At 39.8% G+C, this 22,272-nt stretch overlaps 2 protein-coding genes across 2 annotated transcripts; both read right to left on the reverse strand.

Annotated features, from left to right (window-relative positions):
- Window positions 1-8,653: 8,653 nt before the first annotated feature.
- Window positions 8,654-10,090, reverse strand: LOC115364997 (nuclear factor 7, ovary-like). The gene has a single exon (XM_030059707.1). The coding sequence runs from the start codon at window positions 10,088-10,090 to the stop codon at window positions 8,654-8,656; it is 1,437 nt and encodes a 478-aa protein (XP_029915567.1).
- Window positions 10,091-17,629: 7,539 nt separating this feature from the next.
- LOC115364998 (nuclear factor 7, ovary-like) lies at window positions 17,630-19,193 on the reverse strand. The gene has a single exon (XM_030059708.1). It carries the CDS (start codon window positions 19,061-19,063, stop codon window positions 17,630-17,632), a length of 1,434 nt encoding a protein of 477 aa, XP_029915568.1. The 5' UTR covers window positions 19,064-19,193.
- Window positions 19,194-22,272: the final 3,079 nt, after the last annotated feature.

A 22,272-nucleotide genomic window follows, 5' to 3' on the forward strand; every position in this document is an offset into this window, starting at 1 on the left:
ACAGCCGGCAGGCCCCCCGTGTGGACGGCTCTGTGTCCCCCCCCGCACACACCACGGAAACAGAGCGGCGACGGAGGAAAAAGAGTCCCTCAACTCATAAAGGTGAGACTATGAGACTGAACAATAACAAAGTTAGTGGGTCACAAGCCAGTGCCAGGCCGAGAGCCTGGCACTGGCTGAAAATCTAACCTGAAAATCTAACTGTGAATAACACATCAGTCAGAGAGGTGGCAGCTATGCTACCTGACATCATGTCTACACGGCCACATATTAAGAAGATTGTTATTCATGCTGGCTCATTTGACATCCTCAAGAATAAATCTGGGTCTGAGACCCTAAAGAAAGACTTTTTGTTTTTGTTGGAAACACTTAAAAAACTTCACTCAGGAGTGTCTTACATCTCTGGACCGATCCCAACACTCGGCAGAGGTTGCGAGTCCTTCAGCAGACTCCTTGGCTTAAGCACATGGCTGTCATCAGCCTGTCACGAGCAACAGGTTGGATTTATTGACAATTTTAATATTTTTTGGAACATAAAAAGCCGCTTCATGCCAGACGGGATTCATCCAAGCAACCTTGGCTCCAGACATCTTGGGTCCAACATACACTATATTACCAAAAGTATTCGCTCACCCATTCAAATGATCAGAATCAGGTGTCCTAATCACTTGGCCTGGCCACAGGTGTATAAAATCAAGCACTCAGGCATGCAGACTGTGAAACAAGACATTTGTGAAAGAATGGGCCGCTCTCAGGAGCTCAGTGAATTCCAGCGTGGAACTGTCATAGGATGCCACCTATGCAACAAATCCAGTCCAATTTCCTCACTCCTAAATATTCCACAGTCAACTGTCAGCTCTATTATAACAAAATGGAAGCGTTTGGGAACAACAGCAACTCAGCCACGAAGTGGTAGGCCACGTAAAGTGACGGAGAGGGGTCAGCGGATGCTGAAGCGCATAGTGCAAAGAGGTCGCCGACTTTCTGCACAGTCAATTGCTACAGAGCTACAAACTTCATGTGACCTTCAGATTAGCCCAAGTACAGTACGCAGAGAGCTTCATGGAATGGGTTTCCATGGCCGAGCAGCTGCAGCCAAGCCACACATCACCAAGTGCAATGCAAAGCGTCGGATGCAATGGTGTAAAGCACGCCGCCACTGGCCTCTAGAGCAGTGGAGACGCGTTCTCTGGAGTGATGAATCACGCTTTTCCATCTGGCAATCTGATGGACGAGTCTGGGTTTGGAGGTTGCCAGGAGAACGGTACATTTCAGACTGCATTGTGCCGACTGTGAAATTTGGTGGAGGAGGAATTATGGTGTGGGGTTGTTTTCAGGAGCTGGGCTTGGCCCCTTAGTTCCAGTGAAAGGAACTTTGAATGCTTCAGGATACCAAAACATTTTGGACAATTCCATGCTCCCAACCTTGTGGGAACAGTTTGGAGCGGGCCCCTTCCTCTTCCAACATGACTGTGCACCAGTGCACAAAGCAAGGTCCATAAAGACATGGATGACAGAGTCTGGTGTGGATGAACTTGACTGGCCTGCACAGAGTCCTGACCTGAACCCGATAGAACACCTTTGGGATGAATTAGAGCGGAGACTGAGAGCCAGGCCTTCTCGACCAACATCAGTGTGTGACCTCACCAATGCGCTTTTGGAAGAATGGTCAAAAATTCCTATAAACACTCTCCTCAACCTTGTGGACAGTCTTCCCAGAAGAGTTGAAGCTGTAATAGCTGCAAAAGGTGGGCCGACATCATATTGAACTCTATGGGTTAGGAATGGGATGGCACTTCAGTTCATAGTATGAGTAAAGGCAGGTGAGTGAATACTTTTGGTAATATAGTGTACGTCACACCATTGAGTCGTCTTATCAGAACATATATGCACTGATAAGCAGGAAGGTCAGCACACAGGGAGCAGCCAGAGAGACAGTTACTGCTCCCACAACAACAACCGCCTCCCATAATGATGACGTCACGGCCTGTGACTCTGTCCTCCACATTACAAGAAGCCTGCAGAGATTGTCTTTGTCCCAGCAAGAACGTCAAGAAAAGAAGAGATAGGACAGTCACCATGCTGCTTTCCCCCTTATGCTGGCAATTTCACACAGCCAGCGGCATGGCAAACATAAAAACAAAGATAAAAACAATTGCAGAAAATCAAGGACGGCCAACCCATCAAATCTGATATGTATCTCATGTCAGTCACAGTCTGTCTCCAAACTTAGGCCAGATAATGTTTTACAATTAGCACTTTTAAATATCAGGTCTCTGGCTGGTAAATCGTTCATAATCAATGATCTTATTAACCAGCACAAACTTGATTTTATGTTTTTAACTGAAACGTGGCTAGGTCAGGAAAATAGTGCAGCAGTTCTGATTGAGACAGCCCCTCCAAATTTTAGTTTCTTTAGTGAAGCGAGAATACACAAGAGAGGTGGCGGAGTTGCCACCCTGTTCAAGGACAGCTTCCAGTGCAAGCAAATGTTTTATGGTCAATTTGACTCTTTTGAATATGTTGCCACTCAGTTAAAAACTCCCTGTCGAGCAATTTTAGTGACCATCTACAGACCCCCCAAATATAATGCAAGGTTTTTTGATGAGTTTGCGAAATTGCTGTCTATTGTGTGCATGGATTTTGACTGTGTTGTTTTGGTGGGAGATTTTAACATTCATGTTGATAATCTTACAGATGGGTGTGCTAAGGAACTTTTAAATATCCTGGATAACTTTGGGCTTTCTCAGCATGTCACAGAATCAACACATAACAGAGGACACATATTAGATCTAATTATTTCCAAAGGTCTTAATATCTCTGAGGTTGTGGTGAACGATGTCGCTTTATCTGACCATTACTGTGTTTCGTTTAAAATGACCACCCCTGCTAATACTATGAAAAGTGAAGCAGAGGTGATCAGTAAGCGTTACATAAATGATAACACCTGTGCATTATTCACCCAGAGTTTTACACCATCACCAACCCTGCCCTCAGCTCTAGTTGATGACCTTGTAGACAGTTTTAGTTCCAATGTTATGACTGTTATTGATTCTATCGCCCCAATTAAGACCAAAGTTCTGTCAGGCAGAAAAAAGGCACCCTGGAGGAACGCCACACTGGTTAAAGAACACAAAAGATTATGTAGACAAGCTGAACGCAGGTGGCGAAAAAACAAACTCCAGGTATATTACGACATTTATAAAGAGAGTCTTCACAACTATAATCAGGAACTGAAGAATGCAAGGCAATCATATCTCTCAGAGATTATCAATAGAAACAGTAATAATGCCCGCACACTTTTTTCTGTAGTGGACAGACTGACCAACCCCACAGCATCACTCCCTCCTGAACTACTGTCCAACAAGTCATGTAATGACTTTGCAGCCTTCTTCACAAACAAAATATTGCAGATAAGACAGGCAGTGTGCAGTTCCAGCTCAGGAATGATAACTCTTGTGCCTTCCTGTCCTCCGGCTAATCTAGGACATTTTAGCCTCCTTGATTACAAAACTCTAACAGAGACAGTTTCAAAATTAAAGCCCACAACATGCTGCCTTGATATTCTGCCTTCAAACTTTTTTAAAACCATTTTTAACTGCATAGCTCCGGATGTACTGCAGATAATAAATACTTCTCTTAAAGCAGGCCAGTTTCCCCAGGCCTTGAAAACTGCAGTAATAAAACCTCTTCTAAAAAAATCAAATCTGGACGCCACAACAATTAGTAACTATAGGCCAATATCAAATCTGCCATTTTTGGGGAAAATCATTGAAAAGGTTGTCTTCCAGCAAATCCATTCGTTCATGATGCAAAACAATCTTTTTAACACATTTCAGTCTGGATTTCGGCCACACCACAGCACTGAGACTGTACTTATCAAAGTCTTAAATGATATTCATCAGAATAATGATGCATGCAAATCCTCTGTCCTGGTACTACTAGATCTCAGTGCTGCATTTGATACAGTTGATCATAATATACTACTTAGCAGACTGGAAAAGTGGGTGGGACTCACCGGCACTGTGCTACAATGGTTCAAATCGTACTTACAAGATAGGGACTTTTTTGTGTCAATTGGTAACCATAAATCTGAGCGAACTACGATCACATGTGGGGTTCCTCAAGGGTCCATTCTCGGACCACTTCTATTCAACATCTATATGTTACCCCTAGCCCAGATTATGGAACATCACAACGTCTCCTATCATACATATGCCGATGACACACAACTCTATATCTCAGTGTCATCACATAACTACAGTCCCTTACTCTCATTGAGTAGCTGCATTCATCAAATCAATGACTGGATGTGCCAGAATTTTCTCCAGCTAAATCCAGAAAAGACAGAGGTATTAATTTTTGGCCCAAAAAATGAAAGGGCAAAGATCAGCGCTCACCTTGGCTCTATGTCACTGACAGCTACAAATCAAGCAAGAAATCTTGGTGTTATTATTGACTCAGACCTGAACTTCAACAGCCATTTAAAATTCATCACTAAATCTGCCTATTACCACCTGAAAAACATTGCTAGAATTAAGGGGTTTCTGTCTAAACAAGACATGGAAAAACTTATTCATGCATTCATTTTTAGTAGGTTGGACTACTGCAATGGCATATTTACAGGCCTTAACAAAAAATCAATCAGACAGCTGCAGCTGATTCAGAACGCTGCCGCCAGAGTCCTTACAAACACCAGGAAACTGGACCATATTACACCTGTCATTAAATCACTACACTGGCTTCCTGTGAGTCAAAGGATAGATTTTAAAATCTTACTGCTGGTCTACAAAGCCCTGAATGGTCTCGGACCAAAATACATGCTTGATCTACTGGTTCCCTACGAAGCATCTAGATCCCTTAGGTCATCTGGAACTGGTTTGTTGTGTGTTCCAAGAACAAGAACCAAGCAAGGTGAGGCAGCATTCAGTTATTATGCTCCTCACCTGTGGAACAAACTTCCTGTAGATCTGAGGTCTGCTCAATCTGTTAGCTCCTTTAAAGCGGGGCTAAAAACACTACTGTTCAACGAAGCATACTCTTAGATTCAATACTTACCTGTTGTATTGCCTGTACCTTTAACTACGCACTGTTGTTTTATGCCTCCTTCGCACTCCAAGGACTACCTGTTGCCTTTTATTTTTCTACTTCTTTTCTTTCCACTTAAAGTGATGCTGGATTATTGCCAAATAGTCCGATGCTGGGAGAGGACCTGATGTCGCCGCGGGCGATGTCAGAATGGGTCTAGTGTCAGAAAAAGTTCTGATGCCGGAAAAGTTCTGATGTCAGGAAAAGGTTCTGATGTCAGGAAAAGTTCTGATGTCGGGAAAAGGTTCTGATGTCGGGAAAAGGTTCTGATGTCAGGAAAAGTTCTGATGAAAAATTCTGATGTCAGGAAAAGGTTCTGATGTCGGGAAAAGGTTCTGATGTCAGGAAAAGTTCTGATGTCAGGAAAAGTCTAACGTCGGGAAAAGGTTCTGATGTCGGGGAAAGTTCCGATGTCAAATGTCAGAGATTCCAGGGCTGAGGACTGAGTCCGGACTGAAATCTCCAATAGGAGAGGTTTCAGAGTCTAAGGAATCAAGAGGTTGGGCTGTCGGCATCCCTGCAGGGGGTGACTGGAAGTCCGTATAGCTCAGGCAATGTACTGAGCCTGTTGATATTTTATGTTACTGTATTTTATTTTTGCTATCATTCCCAATTCTATTTCCCTTTTTATTTTATGTTACTGTATTTTATTTTCGCTATCATTACCAATTCTATTTCCCTTTTTATTGACTGTTTTTATTGTTTTAAATTGTGTTTTGCTGCTTTTAATGTCTCTGTAAAGCACTTTGAATCACCTTGTGTTGAATTGTGCTCTACAAATAAATTTGCCTTGCCTTGCCTTGCCTTGTTAGAGAAGTGAGAAATAGTTTCTGCTCCACACACACCAACATAAAGATGTGGCTGAAAGAGACTGAAACTTGGACTTTGGAGTGAACGTCTTAATAAACATGCCATCATGTTGTGATGGAGATGTTGCTGCCTGGGAATTGGTGGTTGTCTTCAGGCCAATGAGGAAACAAACCTGCAGCAACTGATCATTTGTACGTGGAGGATAATTTGATTTTTCTTACATTTACATGTCATGCATTGTGTTTCAGTGCACCTTTTACAAAATTGGAGATTTTCGTACTGCTCAGTCTAAAAATAGTCTACCCTCTGTCCCAAGGCTTGGCAAAAAAAAAATCTGCAATAAAACAGTTACCTTTGTGAAATATAACTCAAGGTTTTCAGAATCATTTAGCCAAAAGAAATCAGCATAAATAGACCATCTTATCCCACGACACCCAAAAGGCATTTGATCACATTGAGTGGCCTTGTAGGTTTGAGACACTGAAATGATTTGGGTTCGGGAGGAATTTTACAGCACCAGACATCCCAGGCTGCTCCAGATGGAGGTCTCAGATGAGGTCTGGGTCCACAATATTCCTGCAGTCCACCTGATACTGATGGCCATGTCAATGACAGCCAGGAGGCACTTGACTGAGTATCCTGATCCTCAATCAATGATCCGTGGGGAGGAGGGGGCCTGGCAACAGGAACCAAAGGGCTCTCTTTAGCCTCATGGGTCTGGGCAGTTTGAGCTGGACTGCAACTGGATTGATAACCCTGGAGACTGGGAAAGGACCCACCTGCCTGGGATTCAATTTAAACTTAACATTTGTGGAGGTTAGGGCATGCAGTGGGACGGCAACAGAAGTGAAATTTCTGGTGAAACGGTTGTAAAAATGAGCAAACCCTAAAAAATGTCTGCTTCCTACCTGAGAGAGTCAGGGGGCCATTCCAGGCAGCTGGAACAGAAGCTGTGGTGGCAGCTCAGATACACAGGATCTGTGAAAGTCTCTGCACACACGACAGTTCAAATAACTTTCAACAAGAGCAGTTTTCTAAGCCATTTCCTTTGAGTATCCATATTATCTGTCAGAAACAAGACTCACCAGATCACCTCCACTTCAGCTTTCTTTGCCTCTTGTGTCAACACTTTTACTATTCTCAGCCACATTTAATTGAATCAAATGTCTCAGTTGCACCAAATAACCAGTATATGAATTATCCTGACTAAAATCAGGATATTGCTCTGTTCTCTTACGTGCTACACGTATTTCTCTAACATCATGAAAACACGCAATATTTTTACTCAACATGAGTTCTTGTTCACATCATTTACTTGTATTTGGAACAGAATCTCACTTTGACTTAAAAAAAAAAAAAAAAAGAAAGAAAGAAATTTGTATATTTATTATTAAAATCTTTTTACAGTTGAAATAACCAGGCAGTACACACATAATGCAAGAAGAGCATTTAATGAAAATAACAAAATAACCATTTATATCGATCACTGAACCTGAATCAAATGAAAGTCATTAAATGTAGAAAACAATATGCATCAAGACATAGGCCAGTGGACTGCAACACTGCATTTTGAAACTTTTTTCTAACATCACAAAAAAATGAGAATCACATTCAAACAACAAAATAAATTCCCCTCATTTTTTTTTAAATGTTCACAACATTCATTCATTCATTCATCTTGTAAACCGCTTATCCTCACAAGGGTCGCGGGATGTTCACAACATTATGTACATAATTATTTGTATGATCAATAACAGAAACTTTTTGATTCATTTATGCACAAACGCACACACACACACACACACACACACACACACACACACACACACAGACACACACACACACACACACACACACACACACACACACACACACCACACACCAGGGGGAGACACTCCTCCAGTTGTGCAAGATATCTCATTAACAGCTTTTACCAATCAAGTTGTATGCCATGTGATCATAGTTCAAAACAAACAAAAAAACAAACAGGAGTGGATCTCAAGAGAGATCTTGGTCAGGTTCTTGCACGTGTTGTTTATGCAGTTTCATCTACTTTTTTCACTGTTTTTCCTCTTTTTCATGTTGAGTGTCATTATTCCAGCATGCAGGTACCATTTATACAAAAGTTACAAAAGAGACTATTGCTCTTTTTATTTATTTTAAACAAAAAATGTTGCACATAAATGTCTCATTACAAGTTGGACAGAGTGCTGGAGTCTTTTTGTAACTTTTGATCCACACATCCCTCTCCTACACACCTGTCTCATGAAACAGGTGTGTGAAGTGTCTTCTGAGTCACCATTTACACAAAGACTAAATTATTAAATAAAATAAAACCATATAGATACACACATTTGATGCACATGAATGCTGTTTACATTCACATAAAATAAATGACAGAGAATATAAAAAATAAATGTCCACCTGCTTGCTGTGGCTCCTCCACTAAATGTGACTCTGCCCCTCCCTCTCCTCACCTGCTGACTTTTTTGTATTCACTGACATCATTTTTTAAATGTTTACGTCAAGTGTAAAGTTCAGAAACACAAATTTAAAAGAAAACATCTTTATACTGTGATTTCTTTTGTCGAAGTTGGATGATTTCAAAGAGTTTTTCCAAATCTGTGATCACAATATTCTTTGTGTGTGTGTGATTGAATTTTAGCCTCAACTCACTTCTCTCTCTCTCTCTCTGTCTCTCTCTCTCTCTCTCTCACACACACACACACACACACACACACACACCTCACTGACGTCACTGTAAAGTCACTGAAGGCTCAGTTTGCAGGACTTTGATATCTTTGGTCTTTGCATTAGCAGCGTTTCCAACATTCAAATATGGGTAGAGTTTCTCAGTGAAAGTGTCTCTGTGAGTGTAGATGTGAGTTTTGTCTTCAGAGTCGTAGAAGGAAACCTTCCCCCTGTCATAGTCCAGCTGGACTCTGATCCTCTGGAGACTCTTCTTCTCTGTGACGGTCTTATTGAGCCCATTAGTGTATTTTCCATCGCCGTGCCAGAGACACCAGATTCCATATTCTGGTGAGGCAAATCTCTCCCCCTTCCTCTCCACTGATTCTTTAGCCAAACCTACATTCCAGCTTGGATGGTCTCCCACCTCCACCTCCCAGCTGTGTTTCCCTGAGCTGAAGCCCTCAGAGCCCAGGACAGTGGCAGACTTTGTGTTTCTCTCTGGGTTGTCAGGGAGTTTCTGCTTTGTGTCTCCATGTCTCACACTGGTCAGGTCATCAGACAGAGAGAGTGATCCGTTAGCAGTGTTTGGGTCCAAGATGACGGGACTGAAGTTGACCTTGTCCTTCATCTTCTCCCAGACTCTGAAGGACAGGTTGCCCAGGTGTTTGGCCACATCTATCAGCGCTCCTGAGACCAGTTGTGGATCCGGCTGTGAGCACTGGGCTCTGGCGCTGCTCTGACTGCTTTTATAACTGCTGAGGAACGGCACATTGTGTTTCTGCAGGTCTTTTTCAACAGCACAGATGCTGTCTGACAGAGAGGAGATCTTCTCCTCAATCATCTTCATCTCTCTGGTGACAGTCTTCCTCTTCTGCTCCTCTTCCTCCCTCAGAGCTGCCAGTCTGGCCTCCTCTTCCTTTTTCAGGAACTGGTGAAGCTTGTTGAACTCTGCTCTGATCTGCCTCTCTGTAGCCACCAGCTGCTTCTTGGAGTGTTGAACCACGTCTTTGTATGTTTCCTCAGCATCTTCATACTTTTTCTTCTTGTCCTGTAGAGACTTCAAGTCAGATTTCAGCTGCTCCTTCAGCTCACTGATTGCTTCTTCTATAGGAACCACCTTGTGACCGTGGTGGTGAGGGAACTCACAGACAGTACACACAGCTCTCTGTTCATTCCTACAGAACCATTTAGGTTCTTCTTTATGTTCTCTACACACCACCTCCACTTCCTCCTCTCCCTTTTCTGTCTCACATGATGCAGCTTTCTGTCTCCCAGCAAAAGAGTCAGCCAGTTTCTTCAGAGTAAAGTTCACACGTATATTTTCGTTTGAAGCTTTTCTTTTACAAATGGGACAGTTTTTGTTTTTAGTTTGTTCCCAGAATTGTTTCAGGCAGCTGGAACAGAAGCTGTGGTGGCAGCCCAGAGACACAGGATCTCTGAAAGTCTCTGCACACACATGGCAGTTCAAATAACTTTCAAGAAGAGCAAATTCCTCAGCCATTTGCTTTGATATCCAAATTTTCTGTCAGTAACAAGACTCACCAAATCACCTCCACTTCAACCTTCCAAATATAATCCTCCAAAAGTGTTTTTCAGTAAAGATTTCACACCCTGTAATGGCGTCTCTGCTCTGTTCAACAACATCAAAATCTACTTTCAATTTCACTCACCTGTCACGGGTTAATCATTTCTGGTAAGAAGATGTTGTATTTATTTTTTTAACCTGCAGATGGTGCTGTTTCTTTTGTATCCAACAAATTTGATCATTTTACTCTTTCCTCTATCAGTTTGCCTTCATGTCACGTAACAATTTTACAGGTAAATGAACTTTCTCTGAAGATTAAAACATAAAAAAGAAAACTCACTGATAGTTTTCTATGGAGCCCCTAAAGTCCCAAATTTTTTTTTTTTTATCTTGGAGCCCCTAAAGTCCCAAAAAGTGGTATTTTTTTTATCTTGTGCGCACAAGATAAAAAAATACCACTTTTTGGGACTTTAGGGGCTCCATAGTTTTCTGTTCTTTCACAATTCAAACAATTGCTGCATCACAAAAATAATGGAAATACTTTAAATCATCACAACTGTTTTTTTTTTTTAATTTAGGTGTTTGAACTTTAAAAAATGGTGCTTTGAAACAAACAAACAAACAAAGAAGTAGGAATGAAACAGAATTGACAAATTTTCTTGTTTTGATAAACATTGAAAAACATCCAACAGGAAAATCCTCCAGGTGATGTTAAGTAGCAATACATAAATAAGTAAATGACTAACCCTTTTTATGATTTTTCTTGTTTTTTTATTCTTTTTCATGTGTTTTGTTTGTTGTTGTCCAGTTCAAAGATTAGCTGCAGCTGAAGGAATGAACCAGCCCCAGCAGGGGGCACAGTCACACAGACTAAAGCACAAGTAGGACACAGATGGATGGCAGACTGATGTTTGGAGGGCAGCTGCACAACAACTTGATTTTTGCATCAAATCCAACAGCAAAACAATATTTTATCATTGGAAAATAAAAACCAGCTTACATTTTAATTGTATGGTTCGAGCTGCACAGTTATGGCTAAAATGATAATTCTCATAGTGTCTTAACCTCATGATCAGGTTTCTCTTGATGATTTGAGAAACAAAATATTGTCCTTTTTGCCTCCTGTGTCAACACTTTGACTGTTCTCAGCCACATTTAATTCAATCAAATGTTTCAGTTGCATCAAATAACCAGTATATGAATTATCCTGACTCAAATCAGGACATTGCTCTGTTCTCTTATGTGCTGCACAAGTTTCTCGAACTTCAAGAAAATATCCAATATTCTTACTCAACATGAGTTATTGTTCACTTCCTTTACTTATATTTGGAACTGAATCTCACTTTGACTTAAAAAAAGAAAAGAAAGAAAGAAAGAAATGTGTATATTTATTATTAAAACCTTTTTTAGAGTTGAAATAACAAGGCACTGCACACATAGTGCAAGAAGAGCATTTAATGAAAATGACAAAATAACCATTTAAAGTGATCAATGAACCTGATTTTTGAACCTGAATCAAATGAAAATCATTTAAAGTAGAAAACAATATGCATCAAAACAGGCCAGGACACTGCAACATTGCATTTTGAAACTTTTTTCTAACATCACAACAATATGAGAATCACATTCATACAACAAAATAAATTCCTCTCATTTTTTTAAATGTCCACAATATTAAGTACACAATTATTTGTATGATCAGTAACAGGATTTGTACAAGAAACTTTTGTTCCTTGCTGTCATGAATCTCTCTCATGATGAAAATATACCAACTCATGGATTCCCTTATGCACAAACACAAAACACACACACACACACACACACACACACACACACACACACACACACACACACACACACACATATACAGTACAGGCCAAAAGTTTGGACACACCTTCTCATTCAATGCGTTTTCTTTATTTTCATGACTATTTACATTGTAGATTCTAACTGAAGGAATCAAAACTATGAATGAACACATGTGGAGTTATGTACTTAACAAAAAAAGGTGAAATAACTGAAAACATGTTTTATATTCTAGTTTCTTCAAAATAGCCACCCTTTGCTCTGATTACTGCTTTGCACACTCTTGGCATTCTCTCGATGAGCTTCAAGAGGTAGTCACCTGAAATGGTTTTCCAACATTCTTGAAGGAGTTCCCAGAGGTGTTTAGCACTTGTTGGCCCCTTTGCCTTCACTCTACTTTTTTTGTTAAGTACATAACTCCACATGTGTTCATTCATAGTTTTGATTCCTTCAGTTAGAATCTACAATGTAAATAGACATGAAAATAAAGAAAACGCATTGAATGAGAAGGTGTGTCCAAACTTTTGGCCTGTACTGTATGAAACACCTGTCTCATGAAACAGGTGTGTGAGGTGTCTTCTGAGTCACCATTTACGCAAACACTAAATCATTAAATCAAATAAAACAATATAGATACACATATATTTGCACATGGATACTGTTTACATTCACATAAAATAAATGACAGAGAAGAGAAAAAATAAATGTCCACCAAATCACCTCCACTCCAACTTTCTGAATATATTCCTCCAAAACTGTTTTTCAATAAAGATTTCACACCCTGTAATGGCGTCTCCGCTCTGTTCAACAACGTCAAAAACTACTTTCAATTTCACTCACCTGTCACAGGTTAATCATTTCTGGTAGGAAGATGTTGCATTTAATTTTTTCACCAGCTGATGGTGCTGTTTCTTTTGTATCTAACAATATTGATCATTTTACTCTTTCCTCTATCAATTTACCTTCATGTTAAATAATTTCACAAGGAAATTTTTTCTGAACATTAAAACATAAAAAAGAAAAATCACTGATAGTTCTCTGTTCTTTCACATTTCAAACAATTGCTGCATCACAAAAATAATGGAAATCCTTGAAATCATCATAACTTTTTTTTAAGTTAGTTGTTTGAATATCATTAAATATTGGTTTTAAAAACACAACAGAAAACAAACAAACAACAAAGCAGGAATGAAACTGAAATGAGATTTTCTTGTTTTGATAAACATATAAAAACATCCAACAGGAAAATCCTCCAAGTGATGTTAAGTAGCAATACATAAATAATCATTTGATGCAGACAGCTCTGCATCAAATGAGTTTCAATGTAAGTCTCCTTCAGAGTGACAACAGAAGCTGCTGCTGTCAGTGTTCAAATAAATTTTGCTTTATCTTGAACTTATGTTCATATAAATAGCCTACAACCAGCCCCCGAAGTAACACATATGTTTATTGGAAGTCATCAGGTGTTTAAGGGTCAGACTAGGAATTACTTCTCATATATGGTTCCAGGTTAATGCTTCTGTGATTATTTGAGAGAGAAAAAACAGACAAAACAGAATCACACACAGCAAGAAGTTTGACCCAGATCAGCCTGGTTCAGGTTTCATGTGCCCAGGTTTGAGCAGACAGGAATTATGGGACTTGAAGGCAAAGCAGTTTTTACGTCAGCTGCTGCCGATTGGTGGATTGGTGCTTTGCAGTCAAGAAAACATAAAGATCAACACACCCACATGCCCTCCTCCCACAGCTGCCATTCATTCCTGCTGTCAGCCCTGAGACACTCCTACTGACAAGTGAGAGAGACAGAGAGAGAGAGAGAGAGAGAGAGAGAGAGAGAGAGAGGGAGAGAGAGAGAGAGAGTGAGAGTCTTTCCCTCCTTCCTTTCCTCCCCTGTGTTGTGCTGATGATGAGACAACAGCCGCTCACAGCAAGAAGCTTCCTCCTGGGACTGAAACCCAGATCAGAAGCAGAGCAGCACACTCTGTTGGATTTCCCAGGAGCCACCAGTTCAGTGCACTAAACACTGCCTGTGGCCTGTGGCTTGTAAACCTGCTGGTTCTGTATGAACAGGCCCAGCTTCTCTTGTTCACTGCTTTCAAACTTCTGAGCCTAGAAAGTTGTCCAGGGGGAAAAGTGTCCATTGCATTCAACTGAGTATGTTTTAAATCCGAGACAGCTCAATGCCTGTTAACAGGACAGGAAAACACACACAGAAGCTGAGAAATAACAGGCAGTGCTGAATTAAACAGTCTACAATACTGGGAAAGGCACTGACAGAGTTTTATCAAATCAGCAATGTTTCTGTGGTAGCTCCTAGCTAAGTGATTTCCACAGGGGAAGCCCTTCAACAACCCATTTCTGTGTGATCATATTGTTCAATGAAATGTGCCTGTTTTGTACAAAATGAAAAGGAGAACAACAAACATGATGAAATGTGATCAGAGATGAAGAAATAACACAGCGTAGTTACTGTAACACCACACATCACCTGCAGCCCAGATGTCCTTCAAGGCATCACTGTCAGTTGCACGGGCCGCCACTAGTGGCCGCTGTTTGAAGCAAACCAATTAAAACAACACAAATCATTTCAAATCATAATTTATAAAGGGCCATGCTAATCTTCTCTGTAACACATATGTTTATTAGAAACCATCAGGTATTTAAGGGTCAGACTGGGAATTACTTCACATATATGGTTCCATGCTTCTGTGATTATTTAAGAGAGAGAGAGAAAAAAAAAAAAAAAACAGACTAAACTTAATCACACACAGCAAGAAGTTTGACCCTGGAAAGTTGTCCAGGGGCAAAAGTGAAACTCAAATTACACACGGTGCCTGAGAACTTTAAACCCTGAAAACAGGGCCGCCCCTGGCCAAACTGGGGCTCCTGCCGACCACACAATCCCAGATGTATAACAGGAATAAAATGACGGCACAACGACATTCCATTAAACTTGACAAGCTTTATTAGTAAGAACAAAGTACTGTGAGTGGAATAAGCAGTACTGTATGAGTCAACTAAAAAAAATAACTTCAAACTAGAATAAATAAATAAATCTGAGTCACAAATAGTCATCAATTAAAAAAATAATTTTAACAAAAGATGTTTTCCTAAAAAAAAAAAAAAAAAAAAAAAAAAAAGTAATTTCAACCTGACAAATATCTGAAAGCAGGTCAGTGAACTAAACAAGCAAGCGTATTACGAATTAAATAAATTCAATTCAAATAGCCTTAAACTGATCTTCTTTATTGATGCACAGATTGATAGGCTGTAAACCTAAGCTAATATACGACCACCAACTGGTCACTTTAGCACTCCTTTCTCACAGAGGTGAATGCATATGTAGACAAATACATTAACAAGACATTAAAGAAATGGTAAGAGGGCTCCTGGAAAATGTCATCTCCAGGCTACATTTTAGACAGACTTACAGTAGTCTCTCTTCTGTCTCATTATGAGGAGCAGCTAAGGTGTTTATGCGGCGCCACAAAGTTTTACGTTTATTTCAACAACATACTCACCTTCAAGCGAAGCATGAGCTTCCTCTTGTTTTGATTTTTTTCTTAGTTGCTTCAGATTCAAAATGCCTCTTAGAAGCCATCTCTCTCCTCACCTGCAGCAGTGTCGGTGTCGGTGTCGTTGCTGTCAATCATTGCAGCAACGCGTGCGGTGGGGTGTCAGATTACAGGTCTCTTTTTTCTCTCCTCCTGGCTTGGGCTGACTTGGTGCTCTAGCCTCACGGGCATCGCGCGCGTATCGAGCGCGTAGCCTATCGCAGGCATCGTGCGCACGATCGTGCGTATACCGCGGGCGATGCGCGCGCGCACCATGCTCGCGGGCAAAACGAGGACCCCATAGATCGTGAGGCCCTACGCGTGCTGCGTGTTCTGGGTGTAGGGAGGGGCGGCCCTGCCTGAAAATCGTGGATTTAGTGGTCATTCAGGTCAGTCTGTGTGCTGTTGGTGAGGTAAACTGGAATGAAGCTCAGTGGTCTTTCATGATCTTTTTTTTTTTTTTTTTTTTTTTTTTTTTAGTTTTGCATTTTGCAGAAAAAAAGATGAACACATCTTCCTGGTTTGTTGTCATTTTCAAATTGTGTTGCAGTAACCAAAAGCTGACACTAGGTGCCAGGCTCTGTCCGTTCTGCAGGGTGATGCTGATGGAGTATCATTTAACAAAAAAAAAAAAAAAAAAAAAAAAAAAGAATTTTTTTATATTTATTATTAAAACCTTTTTATAGATGAAATAACGAGACAGTATACATATAATATGAGGAGAGAATTTAATGAAAATTACAAAATAACCATTTATATCAACCATTGAACCTTATTGAACTTGACTATTGAACCTAACATCACAAAAATCAGAATCACATTTATACAACAAAATAAATCCCCTTGAATAATATGTTTTTTTAATTGTCCACAATATTATGTACATAATTATTTGTATGGTCATTGGTGCAATAACAGGATTTCTGTAATAAACATTTGTTCCTTGCTGTCATGAATTTCTCTCATAAATAAAATATACTAACTCATTGATTCATTTATGCACACACACACACACACACCAGAGGGAGACACTCCTCCAGTTTTGCAAGATATCATCCTAACACATTTTACCAAATAAGTTGTATACCACTTGATCATGGCTAAAAACAAACAAACAAACAATGTGTTGAGATCCACTCCTGCAGGTTGTTGCATGTTGGGATCCTCCATCTTGCGTGTCTGTTCTATGTCTTATACAATGTTTTTGACTGGTACCTGCACGTTTTCTTGGAATACCACCTGCTGCTGTATTTCTGTACTGATGATATTTGATTCCTCTCTCTAATGACAGGATTTCACTTTTTTTTTTTACATTTTACATGTTTTTCCTCTGTTTGCCTGAGTGTCATTATTACAGCATGTAGGTACTGTTTAAACAAAAGTTACAAAAAGACTATTGCTCCTTTTATTTATTTTTAACAATAATATTGCTGAATGTCTCATTACAAGTTGGACAGTGTGCTGGCATCTTGTAACTTTTGATCCACACATCCCTCTCCTACACACCTGTCTCATGAAACAGATGTGTAAAGTGTCTTCTGAGTCACCATTTACACAAAGACTAAATTATTAAATCAAATAAAACCATATAGATACACACATTTGTTGCACATGGATGCTGTTTACATTGACATAAAATAAATGACACAGAATACATAAAAAATAAATGTCCACCTGCTTGCTGTGGCTCCTCCAGTAAATGTGACTCTGCCCCTCCCTCTCCTCACCTGCTGACTTTTCTATTTTCACTCACATCATTTCCTGCTCATCAACTGGAAGTGAGAACGTTGTTGATTTCAATTCTGGCTGTACTCACTAATCTATAACAGCTACAGGCTCATATCTGTTCATCATGTTTGACTGCATTGTGTTCTTTTTTATCTTATCAATTGTGAACTTTTGAGACAGAGCAGGAAACAATTCCAGTTTTAAAAAATTACATAAAAAATTGACGTCAAGTTAAAAATTTAGAAACACAGATTAAAAAAAAAAACACCTTTATGCTGTGATTTTTTTTTATTTTTTTTTTATGTCACACTTGGATGATTTAAAAGTCAAAGAGTATTTCCAAATATGTGTGTGTGTTGCCTCAATTCCCTTGTCTCACACACACAAAGACACACACACACACACACACACAAACACCTCACTGACATCACTGTAAAATCACTGAAGGCTCAGTTTGCAGGACTTTGATATCTTTGGTCTTTGCATCAGCAGTGTCTCCAACAGAGAAATATGGGTAGAGTTTCTCAGTGAAAGTGTCTCTGTAAGTGTAGATGAAAGTTTGGTCCTCAGAGTTGTAGAAGGAAACCTTCCCCCTGTCATAGTCCAGCTGGACTCTGATCCTCTGGAGACTCTTCTCTGTGACAGTCTCACTGAGCCCATTAGTGTATTTTCCACTGCGATAATCTAAACACCAGATTCCATGTTCTGGTGAGGCAAAAAATTCCCCCTTCCTGTTCACTGACTCTTTAGCCAAACCTACAGTCCAGCTTGGATGGTCTCCCACCTCCACCTCCCAGCTGTGTTTCCCTGAGCTGAAGCCCTCAGAGCCCAGGACATTGGTATAGTTGGTGTTTCTCTCTGGGTTGTCAGGGAGTTTCTGCTCCGTGTCTCCACATCTCACACTGGTCAGGTCATCAGACAAATAGAGCCAGGGATTTGCAGTGTTTGGGTCCAGGATGACGGCACTGAACTTGACCTTGTCCTTCATCTTCTCCCAGACTCTGAAGGACAGGTTGCCCAGGTGTTTGGCCACATCTATCAGCGCTCCTGAGACCAGTTGTGGATCCGGCTGTGAGCACTGGGCTCTGGCGCTGCTCTGACTGCTTTTATAACTGCTGAGGAACGGCACATTGTGTTTCTGCAGGTCTTTTTCAACAGCACAGATGCTGTCTGACAGAGAGGAGATCTTCTCCTCAATCATCTTCATCTCTCGGGTAACTGTCGTCGCCCCCTGCTCCTCTTCCTCCCTCAGAGCTGCCAGTCTGGCCTCCTCTTCCTCTTTCAGGAACTGGTGAAGCTTGTTGAACTCTTCTCTGATCTGCCTCTCTGTGGCCACCAGCTGCTTCTTGGATTGTACAACCACATCTTTGTATGTGTTCTCAGTGTCTTTATACTTTTTCTTCTTGTCCTGTAGAGACTTCAAGTCAGATTTCAGCTGCTCCTTCAGCTCACTGACTGCTTCTTCTATAAGAACCACCTTGTGACCGTGGTGGTGAGGGAACTCACAGACAGCACACACAGCTCTCTGTTCGTTCCTACAGAACCATTTAGGCTTTTCTTTATGTTCTCTACACACCACCTCCACTTCCTCCTCTCCTTTCTCTGTCTCACATGATGCAGCTTTCTGTCTCCCAGCAAAGGAGTCAGCCAGTTCCTTCAGAGTAAAGTTCACACGTGGATCTTCCATTGAGGATTTTCTTTTACAAATGGGACAGTTTTTGTTTTTGCTTTGTTCCCAGAATTGTTTCAGGCAGCTGGAACAGAAGCTGTGTTGGCAGTTCAGAGACACAGGATCTCTGAAAGTCTCTGCACACACATGGCAGTTCAAATAACTTTCAAAAAGAGCATTTTTCTCAGCCATTTGCTTTGGTATCCAAATTTTCTGATGGAAACAAGACTCACCAAATCACTTCCACTTCAACTTTCTGAATATAATCCTCCAAAAGTGTTTTTCAGTAAAGATTTCACACCCTGTAATGGCGTCTCCGCTCTGTTCAAGAACATCAAAATCTACTTTCAATTTCACTCACCTCTGTCACGGGTTAATCATTTCTGGTAAGAAAGTGTTGCATTTAATTTTTTAACAGCAGATGGTGGTATTTCTCTTGTATCTAACAAACTTGAACATTTTAATCTTTCCTCTATCAATTTACCTTCAGGTTAAGTAACAATTTCACAGGTAAAGGAACTTTTAAAACAGAAAAAAGAAAAATCAATGATACTTGTTCCTTCTTTCACAATTCAAACAATTGCAGCATCACAAATATAATGGAAATACTTTAAATCATCACAACTGGGGTTTTTTCATTTAGGTGTTTGAACTTTTTTTTTTTTTTTTAGAAATTGGTACTTTAAAAACACAACAAAAAACAAACAAAGAAGTAGGAATGAAACTGTATTGATATTTTTTTCTTGTTCTAATAAACACAGAAAAACATCCAACAGGAAAATCATCCAGGTGATGTTAAGTAATACATAAATAAGTAAATGACTAACCCTCTTCATAATTTGTCTTGTTTTTTATTCTTTTTCATGTATTTTTCTTCCGATGTTCTTCCTCTCCTGCTCTTTGATTTGTGTTACCATCAAGTGTTATCAGCTTTTGATGATAGAACACCATGTTCTTGTGCCAGGGCTGTCAGGAATGGACAGATGGACTTTGCAGAGCTGAAAACTGATTTTGGGGGGTTTGACCTGCAGTCGGCTCCACAGTCCTTTGCTCGTCCGCCATAGTAAAGTTGCTGTTGTCATGAGCATTTTTAGTGTGTTTTGACTCCCCTCAGGCCATGATTTTCAAACAGCTTTGGCTGAGGGGAAAATGTGTCTCTTAAAGCTCATATCAGACAGGTTTGTGTTTTGTGTGAACTATCCCTCCCATCAGAGTCTCTGTCACTGTATTCCCAGTGAAGAAAAAGCAGCATGTAGAGTACAAAGGTGTTGTTCTTCTGTTCTTCTTAGTGTGTTTACTAGCCTTGAAAATCAGTATAATAAGATTCACATATTTAAAATGAGGGAGTACACAGTATTACACAACTGCAACTAATTAGCATCGTAGCTGACATTTTCTTTGCATGACAGTCAACAAGACACTTCTTTTTTGTTGGTGTTTTCCTTTTCATTTGCTTTTTCATTTTCTACTGAATGCTGGTATACTAAACCTTTATCTATTTTCTCAGCTTTTAAGTGCATATAACTATTTTTGTCTGGAGATGATATAATGAAGATGATTATGAGGATGATTCTAATAATGACTCTGGCACTGAGGATGACTATAAAGATGATGGTGGTGATGGTGATGATGATGATGATTTAGCATGCTTTTCTATGGGGCTCTGTGTTGTCAGTGCAGAGCGGCGGCCTTTTGTACATAGCTAAGAGAAAACGAGGAGCACTTCCTGAGCAGAAGCACCAAGGCTGACTTGAACTTGGCTTGGCCTGCATGTCACCTTGAGGACATGCCACCTGAGTCCAGTTCACACATTAGCTGCAGCTGAAGGAATGAACCAGCCCCAGCAGGGGGCGCAGTCACACAGACTAAAGCACAAGTAGGACACAGATGGATGGCAGACTGATGTTTGGAAGGCAGCTGCACAACAACTTGATTTTTTCATCAAATCCAACAGCAAAACAATATTTTATCATTGGAAAATAAAAAGCAGTTTACATTTTAATTGTATGATTAGAGCTGCACAGTTGTGGCTAAAATGATAATTCTCATAGTGTCTTAACCTCATGATCAGGTTTCTCTTGATGATTTGAGAAACAAAATGATTGTCCTTTTTGCCTCCTGTGTCAACACTTTGACTATTCTCAGCCACATTTAATTCAATCAAATGTTTCAGTCGCACCAAATAACCAGTGTATGAATTATCCTGACTAAAATCAGGACATTGCTCTGTGCTCTTACGTGCTACACATATTTCTCTAACTTCAAGAAAATATGCAATATTTTTACTCAACATGAGTTCTTGTTCACATTCTTCACTTGTATTTGGAATTGAATCTCACTTTGACTTAAAAAAAAAAAAAAAAAAAAAAAAAAAGAAATTTGTATATTTATTATTAAAACTTTTCCTACATTCAAAATAACAATGCACTGCACACACAACGAAGGAAGAGCATTTAATGAAAATCACAAAAAAAAACATTTATATCAATCACTGAACCTGATTATTGAACCTGAAGCAGATGAAAGTCATTAAATGTAGAAAACAATATGCATCAAAACATAGTCCAGTACACTGCAGCATTGCATTTTGAAACATTTTCCTAATATCACAGAAAAATGAGAATCACATTCACACAACAAAATAATTTTCCCTCATTTTTTTTTAAATGTTCACAGCATTATGCACATAATTATTTGTATGATCAGTAACATGATTTCTGCAACAAACTTTTCATCTTTGCTGTCATGAATCTCTCTCATGATGAAAATACACCAACTCATTAACACACACACACACACACACACACACACACACACACACACACACACACACACGCGCGCATGCACACACACACACACACACACAAGGCAAGTCAAGGCAATTTTATTTCTATAGCACATTTCATACTCAGAGCAATGTACTTTACATAAAAACAAGAAAAGTGAAAACAAACGACACACACACACACACATACACACCAGAGGGCGACACTCCTCCAGTTGTGCAAGATATCATCTTAACAATTTTTACCAATCAAGTTTTATAGCTAAAAACAAACAAACAAACAAATAAACAAACAAATAATCTCTTGAGATCCACTCCTTCAGGTTCTTGCACGCTGCACGTAAATGTCTCATTTCAAGTTGGACAGAGTGCTAGAGTCTTTTTGTAACTTTTGATCCTCACATCTACACACCAGTCTCATGAAAAGGTGTGTGAAGTGTCTTCTGAGTCACCATTTACACAAAGACTAAATTATTAAATCAAATAAAACCATATAGATACACACATTTGTTGCACAGAAATGACAGAGAATATAAAAAATAAATGTCCACCTGCTTGCTGTGGCTCCTCAAGTAAATACACACACACACACACACACACACATACTTCACTTACA

Source organism: Myripristis murdjan, chromosome 9 (assembly GCF_902150065.1).
Source record: "Myripristis murdjan chromosome 9, fMyrMur1.1, whole genome shotgun sequence".
NCBI lineage: Eukaryota > Metazoa > Chordata > Actinopteri > Holocentriformes > Holocentridae > Myripristis > Myripristis murdjan.